The sequence below is a fragment of the Meriones unguiculatus genome, chromosome 4, assembly GCF_030254825.1.
Source record: "Meriones unguiculatus strain TT.TT164.6M chromosome 4, Bangor_MerUng_6.1, whole genome shotgun sequence".
NCBI classification, from domain to species: Eukaryota; Metazoa; Chordata; class Mammalia; order Rodentia; family Muridae; genus Meriones; species Meriones unguiculatus.
In genome coordinates this window covers 102,745,359-102,764,943 of record NC_083352.1, presented here as the reverse complement: position 1 = coordinate 102,764,943, position 19,585 = coordinate 102,745,359, and the positions used below count along the sequence as shown (strand labels likewise).

The 19,585-nt window shown below is 49.3% G+C and overlaps 1 protein-coding gene across 2 annotated transcripts in view; it reads left to right on the top strand.

Moving 5' to 3' along the window:
* The window catches only part of Cdh4 (cadherin 4), a 451,285-nt gene extending 432,849 nt beyond the window's left edge, over nucleotides 1-18,436 (top strand). The window contains exons 10-16 of one of the 2 annotated variants that reach the window (XM_060382742.1): nucleotides 1,071-1,267; nucleotides 1,763-1,905; nucleotides 4,215-4,448; nucleotides 5,550-5,783; nucleotides 7,764-7,903; nucleotides 8,688-8,852; nucleotides 15,726-18,436. In XM_060382742.1, coding sequence (XP_060238725.1) covers nucleotides 1,071-1,267; nucleotides 1,763-1,905; nucleotides 4,215-4,448; nucleotides 5,550-5,783; nucleotides 7,764-7,903; nucleotides 8,688-8,852; nucleotides 15,726-15,932 — 1,320 coding nt within the window. In that variant the 3' untranslated portion in view covers nucleotides 15,933-18,436. Of the gene's footprint in view, nucleotides 1-1,013; nucleotides 1,268-1,762; nucleotides 1,906-4,214; nucleotides 4,449-5,549; nucleotides 5,784-7,763; nucleotides 7,904-8,687; nucleotides 8,853-15,725 lie in introns of both variants that reach the window. The other variant, XM_060382741.1, reaches the window with a different exon arrangement.
* The last annotated feature ends 1,149 nt before the right edge of the window (nucleotides 18,437-19,585 follow it).

Genomic DNA, 19,585 nt, shown 5'->3' with positions numbered 1-19,585 from the left:
AGGAGGTCTGAAGACAGGCAGAAGTCAGAAGCAATTGGAGGCAAGAAGCCACATCTGGCGCAAGACCCTGCACACCCCTCTGGGTGGACATGCATGAGACAGGAGTCACTGGGAGAAACTTGCCCCACTGTTGGACTCTAGCCTAGGAACAGACATTTTATTCTGACCCCAGAACTGCATTTATATTACTGTAAGTCTCCAACCGGAGGCACAACATTAGTAACAAGTACAAGAAAAAGTTAAGCAAGTAAGAGCTTAAGCACTGCTATTTGGCTTGGTTTGGTCTGGGCTGTGAGGCATCTTCCGTGTGTATTCCGGGCTGACCTCCAGCTTGCAGCCTTCCTGTCTCAGCCTCCTGAACGCTAGGACTGCAGGCATGCACCACTGTGTCCAGCAGAAACTCACTCTTTAAACCTTATCTAGTGGGGGAGGGGGGGACACGTGCTACTTGTGCATGAGGCTGTTAGAGAACAACTTGCAGGAGTCTGTTCTCTCCTCCAAGCGGTGGATTCTGGGGATCAAACTCATCATCAGGCATGGCTGAAGATGTCTTTACCCACTGACCCATCTTACCCTAAGACCAAAATCAACCTTTGGCCACCATTACTCTTGGCCCTCGGCTGCATTTTCTGAGCCTCCCGTGGCTTCAGTGACTCTCCAGACTACTCAGCAATTCAGGAATTTTTCTTGAGAACTCATGAAGCCAGGCATGGAGGCACACACCTGCAATCAATCCCAACACTTAGGAAGCTCAGTCAAAAAGATGATGCCCCCAGAAAACCAGCCTCTTCCTCATCAAGGCATGGGGCTACTGGCTAGAGACCCTTTACCCCAAGCCCTCTATCCTCTCACTGGCCAGAACCCAGAACAGAGACAAGAGTCTGGTGTAGGGAGACAGTGGAAACCAGGCCACCATCCAAAGCAAGGCAGGGAGCGTCGAAGAAACTGGGCAGTGGTATGTCAAGCCCCATGCCCGTGGTGGGAAACCCCCGTTCACCTGTCCCTTCTTCCAGGCAGTGGACTATGAGCTGAACCGTGCCTTCATGCTGACCGTAATGGTGTCCAACCAGGCGCCCCTGGCCAGCGGGATCCAGATGTCCTTCCAGTCCACAGCGGGGGTGACCATCTCTGTCACCGATGTCAACGAGGCCCCCTACTTCCCCTCCAACCACAAACTGATCCGCCTGGAAGAGGGTGTGCCTGCCGGAACCGCGCTCACCACGTTTTCCGCGGTGGACCCTGACCGGTTCATGCAGCAAGCCGTGAGGTGAGTCTTCAGCATAGCCTGGCCCTGTGTGACCCTCAAAGTTGGATACAGTCCTATGCGCCACACAGAAGAGTCCCAGAAAGCCCAAAGAAGCCTGAAAAACCAGGAAGCCCGGTAGGGAGAGGGGGAGGACAGCCTTGGGCATTGGTGAGCACTGTCACCATGTCCAGGCTGACAAGGAAGATGCTTAGACTGTGGTGCCAGGCAGGCCTCACTGACAGTGGTGAGCGATTTGAGCAAGCCGCTTACATTCTCTGTACCTCAGGGTAGCCACCCACCTGCAAGATGTAGATGATGAGAGCACAGCCTCCTGGAGTCCTCCAGAAACTAAGACATGAGCCACTGCTGTGGCCTGTCCCTCTGTGGGAGGGACACAGAGGTGCATGAAACCTCCAAGGGCTCTGAGGACAGAAATGCCAGTGCACTGTGATCCAGAACGCTGGCTGGGTGGAGGGCACTGGGGCCTTCACCTTGCCTCTGGTTTCCTGTCTGCAGGTACTCAAAGCTGTCTGACCCTGCAAACTGGCTGCATATCAACACATCCAATGGGCAGATCACCACAGCCGCAGTCCTGGACCGAGAGTCCCTCTATACCAAGAACAATGTGTATGAGGCCACCTTCCTGGCGGCTGACAATGGTGTGTCCCATTCCAGGGAGGCTCTGTCATAGCAGCTTCCCCTGTCCTGGGATTGTGGGCAAGGGGGCCCAATGGTACCCAGAGAGTTACAGAGAGGTCTAGAGGGCTTCCTCCTGCTTACTCCTTTACCCAATTGTGTCCCCACAGTGTTCCCAGTGTCCCTCATTCACTCAGGGCTCCAGGGCAGTCAAGAACCAGAAAATTTTGTGTCAGATGGCTATCCCAACCTGCCTTTACTAGCAAGAACAGACCTGCTACTCTTCAGCACTGTTAGCTGGCACCTTAGGCTGGAAAGGCAGGAAGGCCCGTGTGACTGGGACTCAGAGTAGGCCTCACAGCCCTTGGGAGCAAGGGAGGGCACTAGGCGGTCAGTAGGCAGGCAGCACAGAGAAAGGGCATGTGGAATGGAACAAGAAGGATGATGTGCCATGCTAAGGAAGAAAGTGCAGCTTCTCATGAGGCTTCTGAGGACTGTGGACCAAGCACAGGAGGAACCAATGCCGAAGAGGCCCATTTCAAGACCCACAGCACCCTGAAGTCTAGCTGAGCACTCTCATGGGTTCCGTGTGTTGGAGGTTAGGTAAATGAAATTCTGAGCAGAGATCAGTCTAGCACCATTGCTCCTGGGAGAGCCCTGGCCTCTCTGGGCCTCAGCTTTCTCCTTGGCAGAATGGGAGGAGCCTACTATCACTGAGAGTCACATCACTCATGGGTGATGACAGGCCTATGAGTGATCCAGGGGTCAGTGTTCTCCACAGCGATAACGAAGACTATCCTATCATTCACTGAGAGCCTACTGAAGGCCAGCCACCTACCCAGAGTCAGAAGAGACAAGCCTCAGCTAGAACACACTGAGGGCCTGGTGCCTACCAGAGATTAGGACAGACCTAAGCCCCTGCCTGGCAAAGCCTGTTGCCCAGTAGAGGTCATTTCATCTGCAGGATAGCAGTAACTACAACAAGATTGAGAGGGATTTTTTTCTCACATTAAGGAGGCCTGGAGCTGGGGGTATAGCTCATTCATACAGTGCCTACCTAGCATGTATGAGGCTCTGGGTTCTCTCCCAGTACAGCAAAAGGGACAGTAAAGGGCAAGGAGAAGGGAGAAAGGGGAGGAAAGGGGAAGGGAGGGAAGAGAAGTGTCCAGGCCTGGTGACTCAAGAGACTGGGGTAAGAGGGTTGAAATCTCAAGGCCAGCCTGGGCTACAGAGTATGTTCAAGCCTCAGCAACTTAGAGAGTGAAGTCTGAAACCTGGAAGCCAGGGTGAGATTTGATAACCAAGCCCACCCCACTCACACCATGGCCATGCTGTGCCTCGGCATGGTCCAGCATGGATGCTCCAGGCATCAGGACCACATTCTGGCAAGCAGAAGGAAGAGCAGGAAGGGTGCAGTGCTCAGCCATGCTCTCCTGGGGATGTCCAGGAGGCACTACACAAGATCCCTGCTCAGTTTGTGACAACCAGAACTTAGTCAGGGGATCAATCTAGCTGGAACCTAGCCTCCCAGCGGACAGTCTGGGCTAACACTTGAGCTCCAGTTCTCCCCTTAAACAGAACAGAAAAAGAGGAGAGCAGTGAGGGCAGCCGTTCTGCCCTGCAGAGACGGAGAAACAAGAACAGATCATTTTAGTAGAGAGAAGAGCTGGGAGGGAGTAAAGGTGTTGGGAGAAGCCAAGGGTGGGGAAGGAGCACATTTTGTTCTTGGAAGGAAGACGAGCAAAGGCCCCAAGGCAGGATTGTGCTGGTGGGTTCTTGGGAGACCTGAGCAGTTGAAACTTCAACAGCAAGAACTACTGTGGCCCCAAATCTGGTCCCATAACAAGTGAAAGCCAAGGAAATCCTAACCCAACTGGCTGTCCCCAGGCCCTGTGGTCCTTACAGTACAAAGTTGGCTATACAGGCACTGGAGAGATGGCTCAGTGGTTAAGACTGACTGACTACTCTTCCAGAGGACCCAGGTTCAATCCCCATGGCAAACATTTATAACTCTAGTTTCAGGGGGTCTGACACCCTCTTCTGGCCTCTGTGAGCACTACACAGAGACATACATGCAGGCAAAACATCCATACCCACAAAACCAAAAAAAAAAAAAAAAAAAAAAAAAGCACAAAATTCAAGTTGGCAGCACAGACAGCCTATGATGAGCAGCCAGCCCCATCGAGGAAAGAACACCTGGGTTCTGTTCCACAACAGATAACAAGATGACACGTGTACTCCAATCATTGCGTGGCTGTGTGTCTTCCTGGGGAGTGTACTTATCTGTCTGTCTATGTAGGGCCCTGTGTGCTCACCCCAATCTGTCCTTCAGGGATCCCCCCGGCCAGCGGCACTGGGACCCTGCAGATCTACCTCATTGACATCAATGATAACGCGCCACAGCTGCTGCCCAAGGAGGCACAGATCTGCGAGAGGCCCGGCCTCAACACCATCAACATCACCGCAGCCGATGCTGATATGGACCCCAACATTGGCCCCTACGTCTTTGAGTTGCCCTTCATCCCCACAACGGTGAAGAAGAATTGGACCATCACCCGCCTGAATGGTGAGCCCACCCGACAGTGCCCTGGCCACGGGCAGAACCACAATCTAGGATGTGGCCCAGGATCCCTCACCAAGGAACAGTGGGCCAGGAAGATGGGAGACAGCCCTCGCCACCCAGACAGTTCACACATAAGGCCAGAGATACAGCCCTGTCTACCCCTGTCCCTGCCACTCACCGTTCTAGAAAGGGCCTGGCTCAGCCCATGCGGGCAGCCATGGTGGGTTGACTGGCCCTGAAGACTATATCCCTTAGGAGGCACTCCTTCCTGGGTAGCCAGTGCTAAGAGAATTACACCTTCCCAGAGACGCAATGCCCGTTTATGCTTCCACCAGCAGAACTACCTGTTCCTCAGGCCCTTGCCAGCATGACAGGGTGTTGCTTCAGGAAACAAAGCCGCTGCTGTCCTCTATCTCTGGGCACCTGGTAGAGGTTTGGGTTCCGGCTCAAGACCTTTGCCCTTTTTTTCCCTCCCTTTGGGAGAGATTGTTTTTTTTTTTTTCTAATTGATTTTATGAAACTCTACACATTCAGGAAATTCTTTCTTCATCCTTCATGTTGACTCCCTTTCTTTTTTGATACGTCCCATGTTTTAGCTTTGTGTGTCAATGTATTATTCAGGCACACATACGTGCAGATACATGTGTGAGCATGTACACAGCAGGTCACAGTCAGGCTCCACTGCTGTTCCTGGGAGCTGCCCACCTTGTTTTTTCAGGCAGAGCCTCTCTGGCTGGCCAGAAAGCTCTAAAGATCTGCCTGCTCTTGCCTGCCCAGCTCTGAGCCTATAAGTGTGCCCTCTGTGCCAGACAGGTCCTGGGGGGATAAAACTCAGATCCTCCCGTGTGCGTGTGTGCGTGTGTGTCTGTGTGTGCGCACACGTGCCTGCGTGCAAGCATATGTGTACATATGTGTGCACATGCGCGTGTGTATGGTATATTTGTGATAAGTGTGCATATGAGTACATTGTGCGCTGGATGTATGTAAATGCACATGTTTGTGAGAAAGAGATTTTCACACCATCAGACTCAGTGCCCGCCCGTGGAAGTCTTCCTTGGGAAGGACAGCTGCCCATCAGTTGAATGCTGCTTTTCCTTACTCCAGGTGACTATGCCCAGCTCAGTTTGCGCATTCTGTACCTGGAAGCCGGGGTGTATGATGTCCCCATCATCGTCACGGACTCTGGCAACCCTCCCCTGTCCAACACGTCCATCATTAAAGTCAAGGTGTGCCCGTGTGATGAGAACGGCGACTGCACCACCATTGGTGCCGTGGCTGCCGCTGGCCTGGGCACAGGCGCCATTGTGGCTATTCTCATCTGCATCGTGATCCTGCTAAGTGAGTACTGGCAAGTGTCCCAGATGCGGGGTTCCCTCTACTTCTGGTTTCAAGGCATCTGACCAGATGGTCAGTGTGATGTCTCTTTTACGTGGGATCAGAAGCATCCCCACTATGGGAAGGGGGTGACATCAGGGCAGGGATAGGGCCCACATCCTCCTCTGAAAACACAAGGGGCAGGGATGGACAATACAAAATTAGGCAGTGCCCCTGTGGGTGTGAGTGGACCTACCAGCCAGAGAGGAAACCCAGGCCCAACCTGCTGGGCATATAAAGCCAGGGATCAGAATACAGACAGCCCTGTGGTCCTAACAGGTGAGGCACACAGGGGGCACATTCCTTCTTCCACACGTCTCCTCAGGTGACACAGCTAAGACACCAGCTGCACAGCTGCCTCCCTGGCCACTTGATCTGGTGGAAAGTGACTCAAGGTTTCTGGTTTCTGCTTAGATGCTCACAGGTGGGACCTCCCCTACTCTCTCTCTCCAGTTCCCTGTCCACGGTGTGGGCCACACCAAGAGGACCCCTGGCTATCACCTCATCCTATGCTTGAAAGAAATACTATCTGTCACTTGCCAGGCTTTTGGCCTCTGAGCCTACGCTAGCTGCAGTCTTTCTTGTCCCATCACTCAATCAAACCATTTGATCAAGGTGACCACCCTTCAGGCAGCCTGCAACACTGCCCACACCCCCCTCACTGTCTCTTCCCTGCGCCCTAGAGGATTTGTCTGCCCCCCTCCTCTTCCTCCTCTTCCTTCTCCACCTCCACATCTAACAGTGGGGAGACAGTGGCAGCTGCAGAAAGCACACATGAAGAAACTATACCCTCATGATGATGAGGTCCCCTGTCTCCTGTTCACGGGAGCCCTGCCCTCAGAACCCAGGCAGGAACAGAGACCTATCAGAGAGCATGCAAAAGCTGAGCACTCCCCTTCCCAGAGGTCCAGAGATAAGCAGAATGCCACAGGACAAGTGCAAAGGAGACACATCTACACATGTGACAGGGAGGGAACATCATCTCTTATTCTGAGCCTGAGTCCTTTGGGTAGAAGAACCACTGGGATTGTTCTCCAGTTAGCCTTCCCTCCTGAGTCAGCTATCCCTTATCCCAGTGTGTTTCTGGGGTGACCTGGGAGGTACAGGAAATGGCTTCCACTCACCCCTAGACTTCCTGCTAGAGGCACTTTTCTGGACTCCCCTGCCCCAGTCTCCTTCCACCATAGAGCCATCACTCCCCCTCCCCCATGGCTCCTGCCTAGAAATGTGGTACCCTGAAGCCCTCCCTTTTGCCTTCTGGACCCAAAGCCTCACCTTCTAATGGTTTTAAGAATAGTGGTCTCTTAGTTCACCCTCTACCCTTGTCCTCCTGCCCCTTAAGTAGTGACACTTGTGCTCAGTCAGCCAACCCCATGAAGGAGAAAATGAATCCAGTGGGCCATTAGCCATCCCAGATTCCACATCTGGATATGTAATCAACTACAGATAAAATGTTCACAGAAAGAATTGCATGGCAGGGACTGAGGATCGATGTTTCAGTAGTAAGAGCACTGACTGCAGAAGCAGAAAGACCTGATCCCAAATTCCTAAGAGCCCCGGGCATAGCTATGCACACACCTGTCACCCCACTGGGGGGTGAAGAAACAGGATTACTGGATCTTACAGGCGGACAGCCAAGATTCAGGTTCAAGGACAGACCCAGCCTCAAAGAAATGCAGTGGGGAGTGAAAGATCCAGACTTGGGTGTCCTCTGGCCTCCACTCTATAGTTGGGACTTGGTATTCACATGCATGTGTCTACACCTGTGCATATCATGTGCACATACCTAACTGCTTATGTAGATGAACACAGAATATGTTCATCAGATGTGCACGCCTGGGCGTGCGCATTTGTGTACACAAAAGCCATGCATGCACACACACTTATAACCTGTGCACATCATGTGCACACACACTGCTCACGGGGCGGCCCCTCCTCTCACAGCCATGGTCCTGCTGTTCGTTGTGTGGATGAAACGGAGGGAGAAGGAGCGACACACGAAGCAGCTGCTCATCGACCCTGAGGACGATGTGCGCGACAACATCCTCAAGTATGATGAGGAAGGTGGTGGAGAGGAGGACCAGGTGAGCCACGGGTCTCCGCCGCCCCACAGTAGCCCTCGGCCCCAGCAGGGCTCACCCTGGCCTTTTGGCCTCACATGTCTTGTCCTGTTTCTTATGGAAAGGCATGGCATACTCCTTACCAGAGGCGCAGCTCTGGGCACAGGCTGCAGCCTCTCCCATGTGTGTGCTCAGGTCTGGGCTGACTGTGCAACCTCTGCCTGCATCCTCTCAGCAGATCTGCCCTCCTCACATGCTCCTCCCTCTCCAGACACCAGCCCCACCCACTGCTGCCCCGTGCCCTGGAGAAAACAGTCCAGAGTCTTCTGGGGACATCAACATCCACCTACTGGACATTTCCAGTGTGTGTGTGTTGTGGGGGAGCGTCTCTGACCAGGATGGGTAGATTACACAGAGCTATCTAGTCAGGCCAATGAGAACCCAGCCCTTTCCTGTCATCACTAAGGATGCAAGGTGGCTGGCTGTGCAAGGCTCCTGAGCTGCAGACAGGAGGCTCACTTTTGAGGGTGCAGGGGGGAGGTCGAGGCCCCTGCAAGGCATCTGGCAGGCCAAGATTCCATGGCTACCCTGAGGTCAGGCAGGACTGGGGCAAATGGAGAAGAGGTGGTATGTGGAAAGGGCAGGCCTAAGGATGGGCTAGGACAGTAAGGGTGCCTGGAGACTGGTACAGTGGTTCCCACAGGGCAGGCGACGAGACTGAAGGAGGGTGTGCTCAGGGTTCTCCTAGTTTCCCTGTGTGCTGCCCCCACGCTCCAGTTCCCCTGACCCACTTGGTCTCCATCCCCAGGACTATGACCTCAGCCAGTTACAACAGCCGGAGGCCATGGAGCATGTGCTGAGCAAGGCCCCTGGTGTGCGGAGAGTGGATGAACGGCCAGTAGGTGCTGAACCCCAGTACCCAGTCAGGCCTGTGGTGCCCCATCCAGGCGACATTGGAGACTTCATCAATGAGGTATGAACGTCGGGAGGACCTGAGCAAAGTGTTTCCTTTAAAAGTGAAATCCTACCACATACACACTCACACACAACACAGAGCTTGTGGAGTCACAAGTAGATGAGATCAGACTCTAGGCCAGGCTGGCCCTCCTGCTGTGTGGCCTTGAGCACATTGGCTCTTGAGTCAGCTTCTCATAGGAGGCCTAAGACTCAGGTCTGGAGCTTAGCTCTCAGCAGGAATTAGGGGGCATTTAGGCCACTATACCTACAATGGGGTGACAGTAAGAGCTATTCTCAGGGAAAGTGGCAAAGCAGCCAATACAGCTCTTGGACACACTAAGCCAGTGCAGCTGGGAATGGCCTTCCAGCCCACAGTGGAATCCTGGTACCCAAGCACACTGACCTGTATGTCTCAGCTCTGCTCTGCCACCTCTGACCCCTGCCCCCGCCACAACCCAAACATCCCACAGAGCCCTTCCTGAGCTTCAGCGCTTGGCTGTATTAAAGACCCAACACCAAGGCCTCCACACCGTGGGAAAAGCTTGGTCTCTTACAGCAGAGAGAGCCAGGAGAGGCTCCAGGCGCATGTCACACCCACCCTGGACTCTTATAAAGTCTTCCAAAAGGAAACAAATGACAGTACAAGAGCACAGTTTTTATTTGGCAGGCAGAGGCAGGGATCTGTAGAAGGAGATCTCTAATTCAATAAACCAGGGAATTCACTTACAGTCTATTTACAGGCTGGAGTAGCTATGGGGCAGAAAGGGGATGAGAGCAAGTGAAGGAGAAGTTTCCTTTTGGGGCGTGTGGTTAGCCATTGCTAGGAGTAACCAGCCAGCAGTGAGTTAAAAGATGTCAGGTGACCTCCCAGGCCAGCCACACTAGGTAGCAATAGGGCTGGCAGTGAAGAGTCTAGAGAACCAGTTACTGTACTTCTGGAAAGCAAACTACTTTTGTGTCAGAAAATGTTATTGCTCAACCAGCGGAGTCTCTGGCTAATACCTCTGTCCACCTTCTTCTGGGGTAAAGCAAATAGGAACCGCAGAACCAGCTTCCCTGGGGCCCCATCTGTGACCCTGCCTGACCCCTAGCATGGAGGTGGGAGGGTTGGGCTGGGGCTTTACCACCACATCAAGAATCGTTGTATCTGAAGTGGGGTCAGCAACTCTTCTACCTCAGCCAGTGGCAGGGTCCCTTGCATGATAACTCATGTTGTGAGTCAGCAAATATCCAGAGGTTTCCTCACAATACTCACAGGAGATGTCACCAGGTTCTGCAGTTCCCTGAAAGCCAGTGACACTCACACAACACCATGAGCAACAAACTATTTAAGCCCTGCAAAGCATGTCCCACCTTCTCCTACCCCAGTCCATGGCCCATTTTCAAGTCACTCAGAAGAAATAACAGACACAGCGTAAAGGTACAGAGAAGAACGTTCCCTTCCCAGGGCAGAGGTGGGCCAAAGTGGCACTCAGAGAAACATACAAAGCACTCAGTACATAATGAAGGACTAGAAAGACTGAGTACAAAGAAATGAAACTGCCAACTGGAGAAGAAAAGAATGGGGGGAAAATATGAAAAGAAAAATGATTAAGAGCATGAAGGCTGAGGACCAGGCTCAGGGTCCAGTGCTGGCACCGTGGCACAAGGCTCTGGGTTTGATCCCCAGCACTGCCAAGCATGGTGGTGTACTCTGAGCCACACAATGAGATCAAACCCTGGGCTTCAGAAAGACAGAAAGGAAGGAAGGAAAGAAGGAAGAAGTTAAATAACAAGGAAAAAGCAGAACACACAGCTCTACACCTTAGCACACCCTGACCCTGACCCTAACCAATAAGCCCTAATCCTAGCCATATCTCAATATAGCTAATAATGCCCCTAGGTCAAATCAAAATGCTAGCCATAACAACCTTAGACTTAACCTAAACCAAGCCAAGTCCTAAACATAACCTCTGTTCTAACCCAGACCTATTTGTTTTAAGTGAGATTAATATTTACTAATAATTATCTTTTAGTAAAGCTGCTGTTAGTCCTAAACAGCTGTATAACCAAATCACCACAGAGACTGGGTTTATTTAGTTAACCTAGAACACAATGCTGTGCAATAGTTACTCCCTTTTAAACCTCCAAGCCCTCATAGTTTCCTAACACTTAGATTTTACCCATTAGACTTGCTTTTTGTGAAATCTTAGGTCTGGTTCATGCTCCACGTCTTTCTCTCCTCCAGCTCTCTCTCTCCTTTTTTCCTCCCACTCTTTCCTGTCCTCTGGCTCCTCCCCTCTTCCACCTACTTCCTTTCCCTGCTCAACATTGTGGCTAGTTGCTTTATTTGGAAGTTTACACAAAGATGAGACAGGTGATGCTTAGAATAAGCACCACAATACAATATCTGGACTGAAACCAGAGAGTGGGGGAGAGAAGTCAGCATTTGAATGAACAAAGGTAAGGTATATACATTTCAAAAGAACATTATACCAACATTTCCCCTTTAAGTCCAATAAAAGGCTCCCTTTCTTTCAATACAATAATAATTATGAAAACTGTTATGTAAAATCTGGACATGTGCAATGTCCAGTCCATGTGTATTTAGCAACTTAGGAGAAAGTGTCTGATCATCCTCTCTATCTTGACAAGTTTAAAGTTCTATACCTAAATTAACTTTTATCCTTATTGGTATTACCTATAAGAAGGCATTTCTTAACTTCTAAACAACTTAAGCATAAATATGGCACTATGAATATTTGGTCTTCAACCCCATCAGAGACTTGAGAAGGAATAAAATTAGAGTAAATAGGAAGTACATGTTAGCAGCTTCCAATAAATAAAAATTTGACAGAGACAGTTTGCTGCCTGAACCCATAACTCTTTACAATGTTGGAGCATCATCTTCAGGCTTCTGACTCAGAATATTTGGCAGACATATATGTGAAGCAGGAACTATTTAGGACTTGCTTACCCTGTCTTGGCAGAGTTCAGCAGTCGACTTGTCCTGCATTTAAGTTTGCCCATTTTGGGCAGAATTTGTCTGTCGTGAAACAAGGGTATTTTCTTTACCCAAATGGCTCGTTTGCCACATTTGAAGCCATCTCCAAATGGAGTTTCTTCGATGCTCATTATCTTCTTTCAGGTAGGCGGGGTGCTGCCAGGAGATGACTTGTCTCATTGTCAAAGAATTTTTAAAATAATAAAGAAACTTTTAAATGCCATATTCTGTAGGTTTCTGAAGTTTTTGAAGACTATCTAGCTTTATGTAATCTGTCTACAAAATCATATCTGTTAAACCTAGAATGTATATTCCTGTGATAAAATAGACTAGTGTTTGACATGACTATGAGTTGAATAACTAGCAATTAATTTACATTACTTAGTGTTTGACATGACTATGAGTTAAATAACTAGCAATTAATTTACATTACTTAATATCCTAACCAGTTTTTTATAGCAGTTTAAAAGTATTGAAAGTAACCTTGAAATTGTATCAATATACTTGAGCTTATACCAATGTATCAAAAATACTTATTTTTGCATCAATATGCAAAATCCTATACCAGAGTGAAAATTAACCTTATTTGAGAACAAATAAAACCCTAAGTTGAGTAGATTCAATAATCTACCTTTTGTCTTAGTCCTATAAGATATCCCTGTATATTCCTTGTTTTACTCTGAATAAGACCATTAATAATTTATAAACATCTCCCAATGACAATAAAATTTCGTAGCCATAGAAAACAACCAAAAACCTACCCAATCCCCTTTTAAGGAAAATTGAACATCGTTCTCATAGATTTCTTTTAGCTGACATTTTGGACATGCAGAAAGCCTGGTAGGGGGCCCAAAGAAAATTGGAAAAATTTGGTTAACTAAGCAAGCAATAACATTTGTGGTCCAGTCTTTGAATGTTGAGAAATTTCAGGCTTAATAAAAGTCCTGTTTGGAACAGTCTAAAATGCTTAACCGATTAAGATTCGTAGCTTTCTTCAAAGATCTCTTGGGAGCAGGCTTTGATGAGAAACAGCAATTGAAGCAGTTGAGGCAGGAACAAGCAGAATGCTGGAACATGCAAGATGCTGGAACAGATGCGTCAATGTCTCAGCAAGCTGAAGAATGAATCCTGTCAGGTTTGATCCAGCATCTCTGGTGTCCAGTTCTTTTGCAAACATATAATTTCTCACAAGCATTATAGAGTTCTAAAATTATAAATGTATGAGATGTGCAGGATGAAACTAAACTGTAAGCCAATTTTATTTATGCAATTAAAAGATTAGCATAATACATTTTGAGGATATTATAGCCAAGGATTTATTGGCCAAGTATTGTTGGAGTTTTGGCTGGAGACATTTTTTATGTCTCAGTCAGTTTCAGAGTTGTTTCCAAGTGAAGGGATCAGCAATATAAGTTACCATTATTACTGAACATACAATCATTATCATGTTGAAATCAAAATAAGGTTGGATAGATTTAAATATCTTTTTGGGCTCTTGCATGCCTGTTGTATTAGGCCAAGTTGCTACCTATTTCCCTAGAGAAGCCTCCCATTAGAGAGACAAGCTGGTTGACTTGAGCCATAGAAAATGCATGTTTTAAGTAACCTTTATATAAACTCCTTTTTAATTTAGAATATAAGCATATTGTAGGTATCTTGTACCTATTTTGAGGTTTAACCCTAGATTTTTATATATATTGTAGCTATTTGTCCTGTCCCCTTTTTTATATAGAATGGGCAGTTATGCCTTTATTGCCAAACTTTATATAAACTCCCTCTTACCTTTAGCAATTAAGCATATCCTAGGCATCTTGTACCGGCTTTACATTGATGGTAGCTATTTTTTGGCTTGTCCCTTATTTATACAGACTGGGAAGTTATGCCTTTATAGCCAAACTTTATATAAACTCTCTTAGCATTAGCATATAAACTCTCTTACCCTTAGCGTTAAGTATATCCTAGGCATTTTGTACCTGGATTTTTACATTGGTTTTGGCTGTTCTTTGGCTTGCCCTCTTTTTGATATGGGAAGGACAGTTTTGTTTTTTAAACATATGAATATAATGTTTGAGTTTTTAGGACTAAACTAGGTTGGCATGTATTTTGCCATCTTTAAGCCTCTTGTGTCTTTTTTACATAAGCATGACCAACATTTTTCCCCCATGAAAATGTCTCACATTTAAATGAGTAAGTCAGTTTCCAGAGCAGTGTAACATTATCTCTCTTTACATAAACCTAAAATATATGTGAATCCAACCTTTAGAGCAGTAAGGACATAACATGAACCAGACCTAACATTTCACAAAAAGCAAGTCTAATGGGTAAAATCTAAATGTTAGGAAACTATGAGGACTTGGAGGTTTAAGAGGGAGTAACTATTGCCTAGCATTGTGTTCTAGGATAACTAAATAAACCCAGTCTCTGTGTGGTGATTTGGTTATACAGCTGTTTAGGACTAACAACAGCTTTACTAAAAGATAATTATTAGTAAATATTAATCTCACTTACAACACCTATTCCTAACCCTAGTTATGGTACAAACATAACAATAATCCTACTACTAGCCCATAACATAATCATAATTATAGCCCTAAAAACAAAACCTTAAACTTAGTCTAATCGTATACTGACTCTAGCATTACCCTACCTAAATCCTAGACATGACCGTAACTGTTAGGCTAGCCCTAACTCTGGTTTAGATATAAATATAAAGCATGGTGAACCTAAGCTGAAAACGAACTCTAACCCTTCCCATAGCCCAAAGTCTAACACAGAGGTTCTCAATCTGTGGGGGTCAAACCAAACTTTCACAAGGGCCACCTAAGATCATTGGGAAAAATGCAAATATTTTCATTATGATTCATAACACTAGCAAAATTACAGTTATGCAGTAGCAGCAAAGATAATTTTATGGCTGGGGTTTACCACAACATGAGGAATCATGTTAAAGGGTCACAGCATTTAGGAAGGCTGAGAACCACTGCTCTAACAGTAATTATTTGACCTCAACCCCAGCCCTAGACCTATTCCTAACACTAAACCTGACACTGGACCTTAACCTAGCTAGCCCTAACCCTCCCTACCACTAACCCTAGATTTCCCTAAATATATTCCTAAAGCACCAGACTTAACCCTAACCCAGCGCTCACTGCAACCCTAACCCTAGCCTAAAACCTAGGCTTTGAACTAGACCTACTCCTAAATTCTAGCCCTAGCAGCAGCCTGAACCACAGCTGTCCTGACCCCAGCCATAGAATAGCTGACTCTAATCCTAACCCTAACCTCACCAGCCTATCTGTACCGTTAATCCTAAACCTAGCTCTGGGCCCAAACATTAATCCTAACCTGAACCCTAACCCTAATGCAGACTGTAGAGTTAGTGGTAACCCCTACTTCAGTCTAGGCCTAACCCTGTTCCCTACCCATGGCCCAGCCCCGTCCCCAGCCTCGTTCCTGGTGTAGCTCCCAGTGGCTTTGAGCTTCCTGCCTCTGTGCTCCATGTCTTTTCTTTTTAGATTTATCTATTTTATTTTATATTATGTGTATGAGTGTTTTGCCTGCATATGTGTCTGTACACCATGTGTGTACAAGGCCCACAGAGGTCAGAAAATGGGGTCACATCCCCTCGAACAGATGTTTGTGAGTTGCCACGTGGGTGCTGCAAGAACAAAGAATGCTCTTAACCACGGAGCCATCTCTCTGGCCCCTGTGTCTGTTCCTATAAACATGCTTTCTCATTCGGCCCTTGGACAGACCCTACCCTACAGATGAGCTCATGCGCCAATTATGCAAGCACCTGTCCTGCCTACCCCTGCCCCACCCGCTCGGGTGGATCCTCCTCTGTTCTGTCTGAGCTGACACAGCTCACCCTCCACCCTAACCCCTCATCTCTGTGACCTCCCCCAGGGACTCCGGGCTGCTGACAATGACCCCACCGCACCCCCCTATGACTCCCTGCTAGTCTTCGACTACGAAGGCAGTGGCTCCACGGCAGGCTCTGTCAGCTCCCTCAACTCCTCGAGCTCCGGGGATCAAGATTACGACTACTTGAATGACTGGGGGCCCCGGTTCAAGAAGCTGGCGGACATGTATGGGGGTGGCGAGGAGGATTAGCCGACCTCACCTCTCCCACCAACATGAGAAGGGCGCTCGAGGCCGAGCAGCGGAACTGAGCCGAGGCGCCAGTGCTGTCCTGGCGTCAAGAGGCCCCTCCCCGCTGCCATCCCCGGGTGGAGCAGCACAGTGTGGAGCTGCGCAGTATGGACTTAGGCCACCAGGCGCCCACCACCACTGCGGCATCTCAGTAGCCACGTACCGCGAAGGGAGAGCCAGAGGCACAGCCCTAACTTGAATATCTTACAACAAAAGCACTGTTAAATCAAAAACAAAGTGCCTTTTGGTACACATGACAGATTCCCTAACTCAGGAGTGACTGAAAGAGAGGAGACAGCCCGAGGCCCCCACCTCTGTCCACCCTGCCCCACAGCCCTTGGCCCCATCTGGTACCTCCTGAAGGCAACAAGCCAGGGGTGGGAGAGAATATGTCTTTTTTTTTTTTTTTTTTAATTCGTTTACTAAGAAAAAGAACGTGGGTGACTTATTGCAAAAACAGATGGAGTCCAGATCTCAACAGCTTCTGTTGTGCACAGCCGGGGTCTCGTGGGCCCTTTGGGCTCCCCGAGGCTGTTAGGTGAGGATTGGGTTTTCCAGCACCAAAAGGTGCTGGGCTAGCCCAACCCCATCAGCAGAGCCACTTCTGTGTGGACTCAGCTTTCACCTGAATTTGTGCCCTGCCCCCAAGATACTGTAAATAGCTGAGGCAGGTGTGATGCCCAGAGACCGTCCTCACCTCTACACTTGGCCACTGCCATGCCCTCAACTCCACCAGAAAGCCTCTCTCTGGACCAGCTGTCACCCCACTACCACTGAGGTCCCCTTTTGCCTTGGTCCAGGACAGTGTGTTGTCGGAGAACCCACAGCGTCCTGCAGAACCCTGACACAGCCCTCCACTCGTCAGAAGAGACCCTGAGGGATCCTGTTGAAGGCCTAACAGTCACAAGCTCCCCACAGCGGAACCCCTGAATGCTCTCAGCACACTGCCCAGGCTGTGCAGAGGGCAGAGAGCAGAGCCTGGCCAGACTGGCAGCTGCTTGGCCCCTTGGGCCCATTTAGCCCGAGCTCCTGCCTGGCCCCATGAACTGCTATGGATGTCAGGACCTACCAAGTGGCCAGTGAGAGGTTCTCTTACTGTGCCCACATGACCACAGATGGTCCGGCTTGGACCCATGTTTCTGTTGTTCTCTGGAGCTGGTGTGGCCCTTTCCATGGGCAGCTTGACACAGGGCAGACGGAGCAGGGTGAGCACTTCTGTAGGACAGCAATAGGATGCGTCCAAGGACCTACAAGAGATGGCAAAGCTGCCCTTTTCACTGGGGGGAAAAACAGGCCTAGGACATTCACATGTCTGGGCCCAAAGGAGCCCTGGGATGGGGCAGAAGGGCGGGCACTGAAGGGGCATCTGGTGCTGAGCCATCTTCCTGGCTCGCCCCAGGCAGTCCAACATACTCCGCAAGAAAGGGGTTGAGAGTGATGGTAGCTTGAGAGGTCTTGGTGGCTGAGAGTTTTTGGGGAGACAGCAGAAGTGGCAGCACTGATGAAAAACAAGTTCCTCCCAGATCCCCAGTCCATACCTACACTGCTGGGGCCAGAAGGGCTTTAAAAGGGCTGGGGTTCCCCAGGAGACAGCATGCTCCCCAGCCAGAGGCCTCTAGTTCATGGCTCCTCTTGGCCTCAGGCTTTACCCGATGGCTAGGTTCATTCCCTTCTCCACACTGCTTTGGCCTCAGAAGACATACCTGAGTGAATTCATGGGTGCCAAACTTGTGGGCATGACCCATTGGATGTCAGGGTTCTTTCCCAAACCAAACCTGTCCCCACCTCTGAACTCCTGGACCTGAGCTGGGCTACAAGCTCAGCTGTGTCCATTCTTACTCCTCATATGGCTGCCCAGGAGGTGGGATGGACAAGGGGCCTTTGTAGCTTCCTGGGAGCCCCCCTCCCTACAGCCAGCCAGGCCAGTGGAGCTCGTGGAGAAGCTGTCCTATGCAAAATTGCTTGGGGTCGGCAACCAGTGAGGGTGGTACTGAGCTTGTCGTGGCTACTGGTGGGATTGCTGTGGGCCAGGGCTTGGGGAATGAGAAGAATTTTCTGGGTTTGATTTTCAAAACCCCAAGAATCGCAAATGCTCTATCGAAAAGCTGTGTTTGATTGGGAGACCGTGGCCAAGAACTCTCCTAAAATCCCAAGGCTTTTTTGGAATCCTGGGATGGGAGGTGCCAAATCCATCAGCTACCTGGAGGAATGTCTCACCTGCCTCCACCTCCTCCAATCCTCTTCCCCAAGGCCTCTGTCACTGCCAGGCCCCTGCAGGAACATTCATGGGGTTCCCCAAAAGCTGGACAGCTTGTCCCTTCACCCCACACCCCAGTCAGCCCCCAGGGCTAGAGAAAGATAGGGTTCCACACACCCCCGGAATCATCTTGGAACTCTGTTCCCAGGCCAACAAGTTAGCATTAGCCAAGCATACAGTCAGTGTCAAATGTTTCTCTCCTGTAGCTTGTAGATACGATGCGTCTATGGTCAGGGCCCAGCCAACCTAGGCTGGTGGCCAGCTCTGTGCAGTCCGAGGGTGAGGTTTGGTTCCTTTAGGGAGAAACCCGCACTGCTGAGTGGCTTAGAGGAACACCTGGCCATGGTCAGCCTCAGTCACACCTGACTCCCGGCCAGCCGTTTTCTTCTCATGTCTTTCAGCACATCCAAAACGCCAGGCCTCCTGCCACCAAAGTGTCAGAGTAATGTCCAAGTATCAGGCCCTCAGAGATGCCTCGGTTTCCCCCAGAGTGAGTACGTGGTACATTGAGACGACACCTCTGTGCTCTCTAAGGTAAACAGGGGAGGGATGTCTCCATTTCCGCCCAAACTGAAAGGCAAAACCAAAAACTCGAAGCAGAATCACCCTGCACAGAGCACCCTGTGTGGTAGCTCAGACACCTCGTACAAAGCAGGCTCTGCCACACCAGCCGGCCGGTGGAAATCACCTCCGTATACACCGGGGACGCATCTTGCTTTTCCTTCCTCTCCTTTCTTTCCATTCTGATTTATTTTTTGCATGTTTATTTTTGAAAATGGACAAATGTGTAGCAGCCCGCATGACCGTGGTTGTTTTGGGAAAGATACCGGAGTATGATGCGTTCGCACTGCAGCCCTGAGTGTCATGCGGTGAGACAGATGTTCCGACTTTTTTTGTAATCGTCAACAGCACAAATATTTTGTATTGTTGTTTGTATCATTTTGTACCGAAAAAAAAAAAAAAGGAAAAAAATGGGAAGAGAGTTGATGTTTTCAATGTGTTTTTAGTGCCAGGCAGCCTTGGTTCCGAAGGGAACAGCAGCTTTGCAGAATTGTCGTGTCCTGGAGTGGAGTTGGGCGTTAGCACGCTGCTCCAAAGGAGTAAATAAAGTCCCCTTTTAAGTAGTCGGCCTCTGGCTTGCTTGTGTTCTTCTGTGCATTCTAGGGTCCGATGGAATTCAGGGCTCTGAGCAGGTGACTAGAGAGAGGGCAGATGGTGCCAGGAGTGAGGCCTTGTCATGCTTTGTTAAAACCTGGGCACTGTTCTATGCACCAGAAAAGGCGTCGTAAAACCAGGGCCACTCCTCACACATCTGAGGCCCACGTGTCCTATGCATACTTTACATTTGTAGGTTATA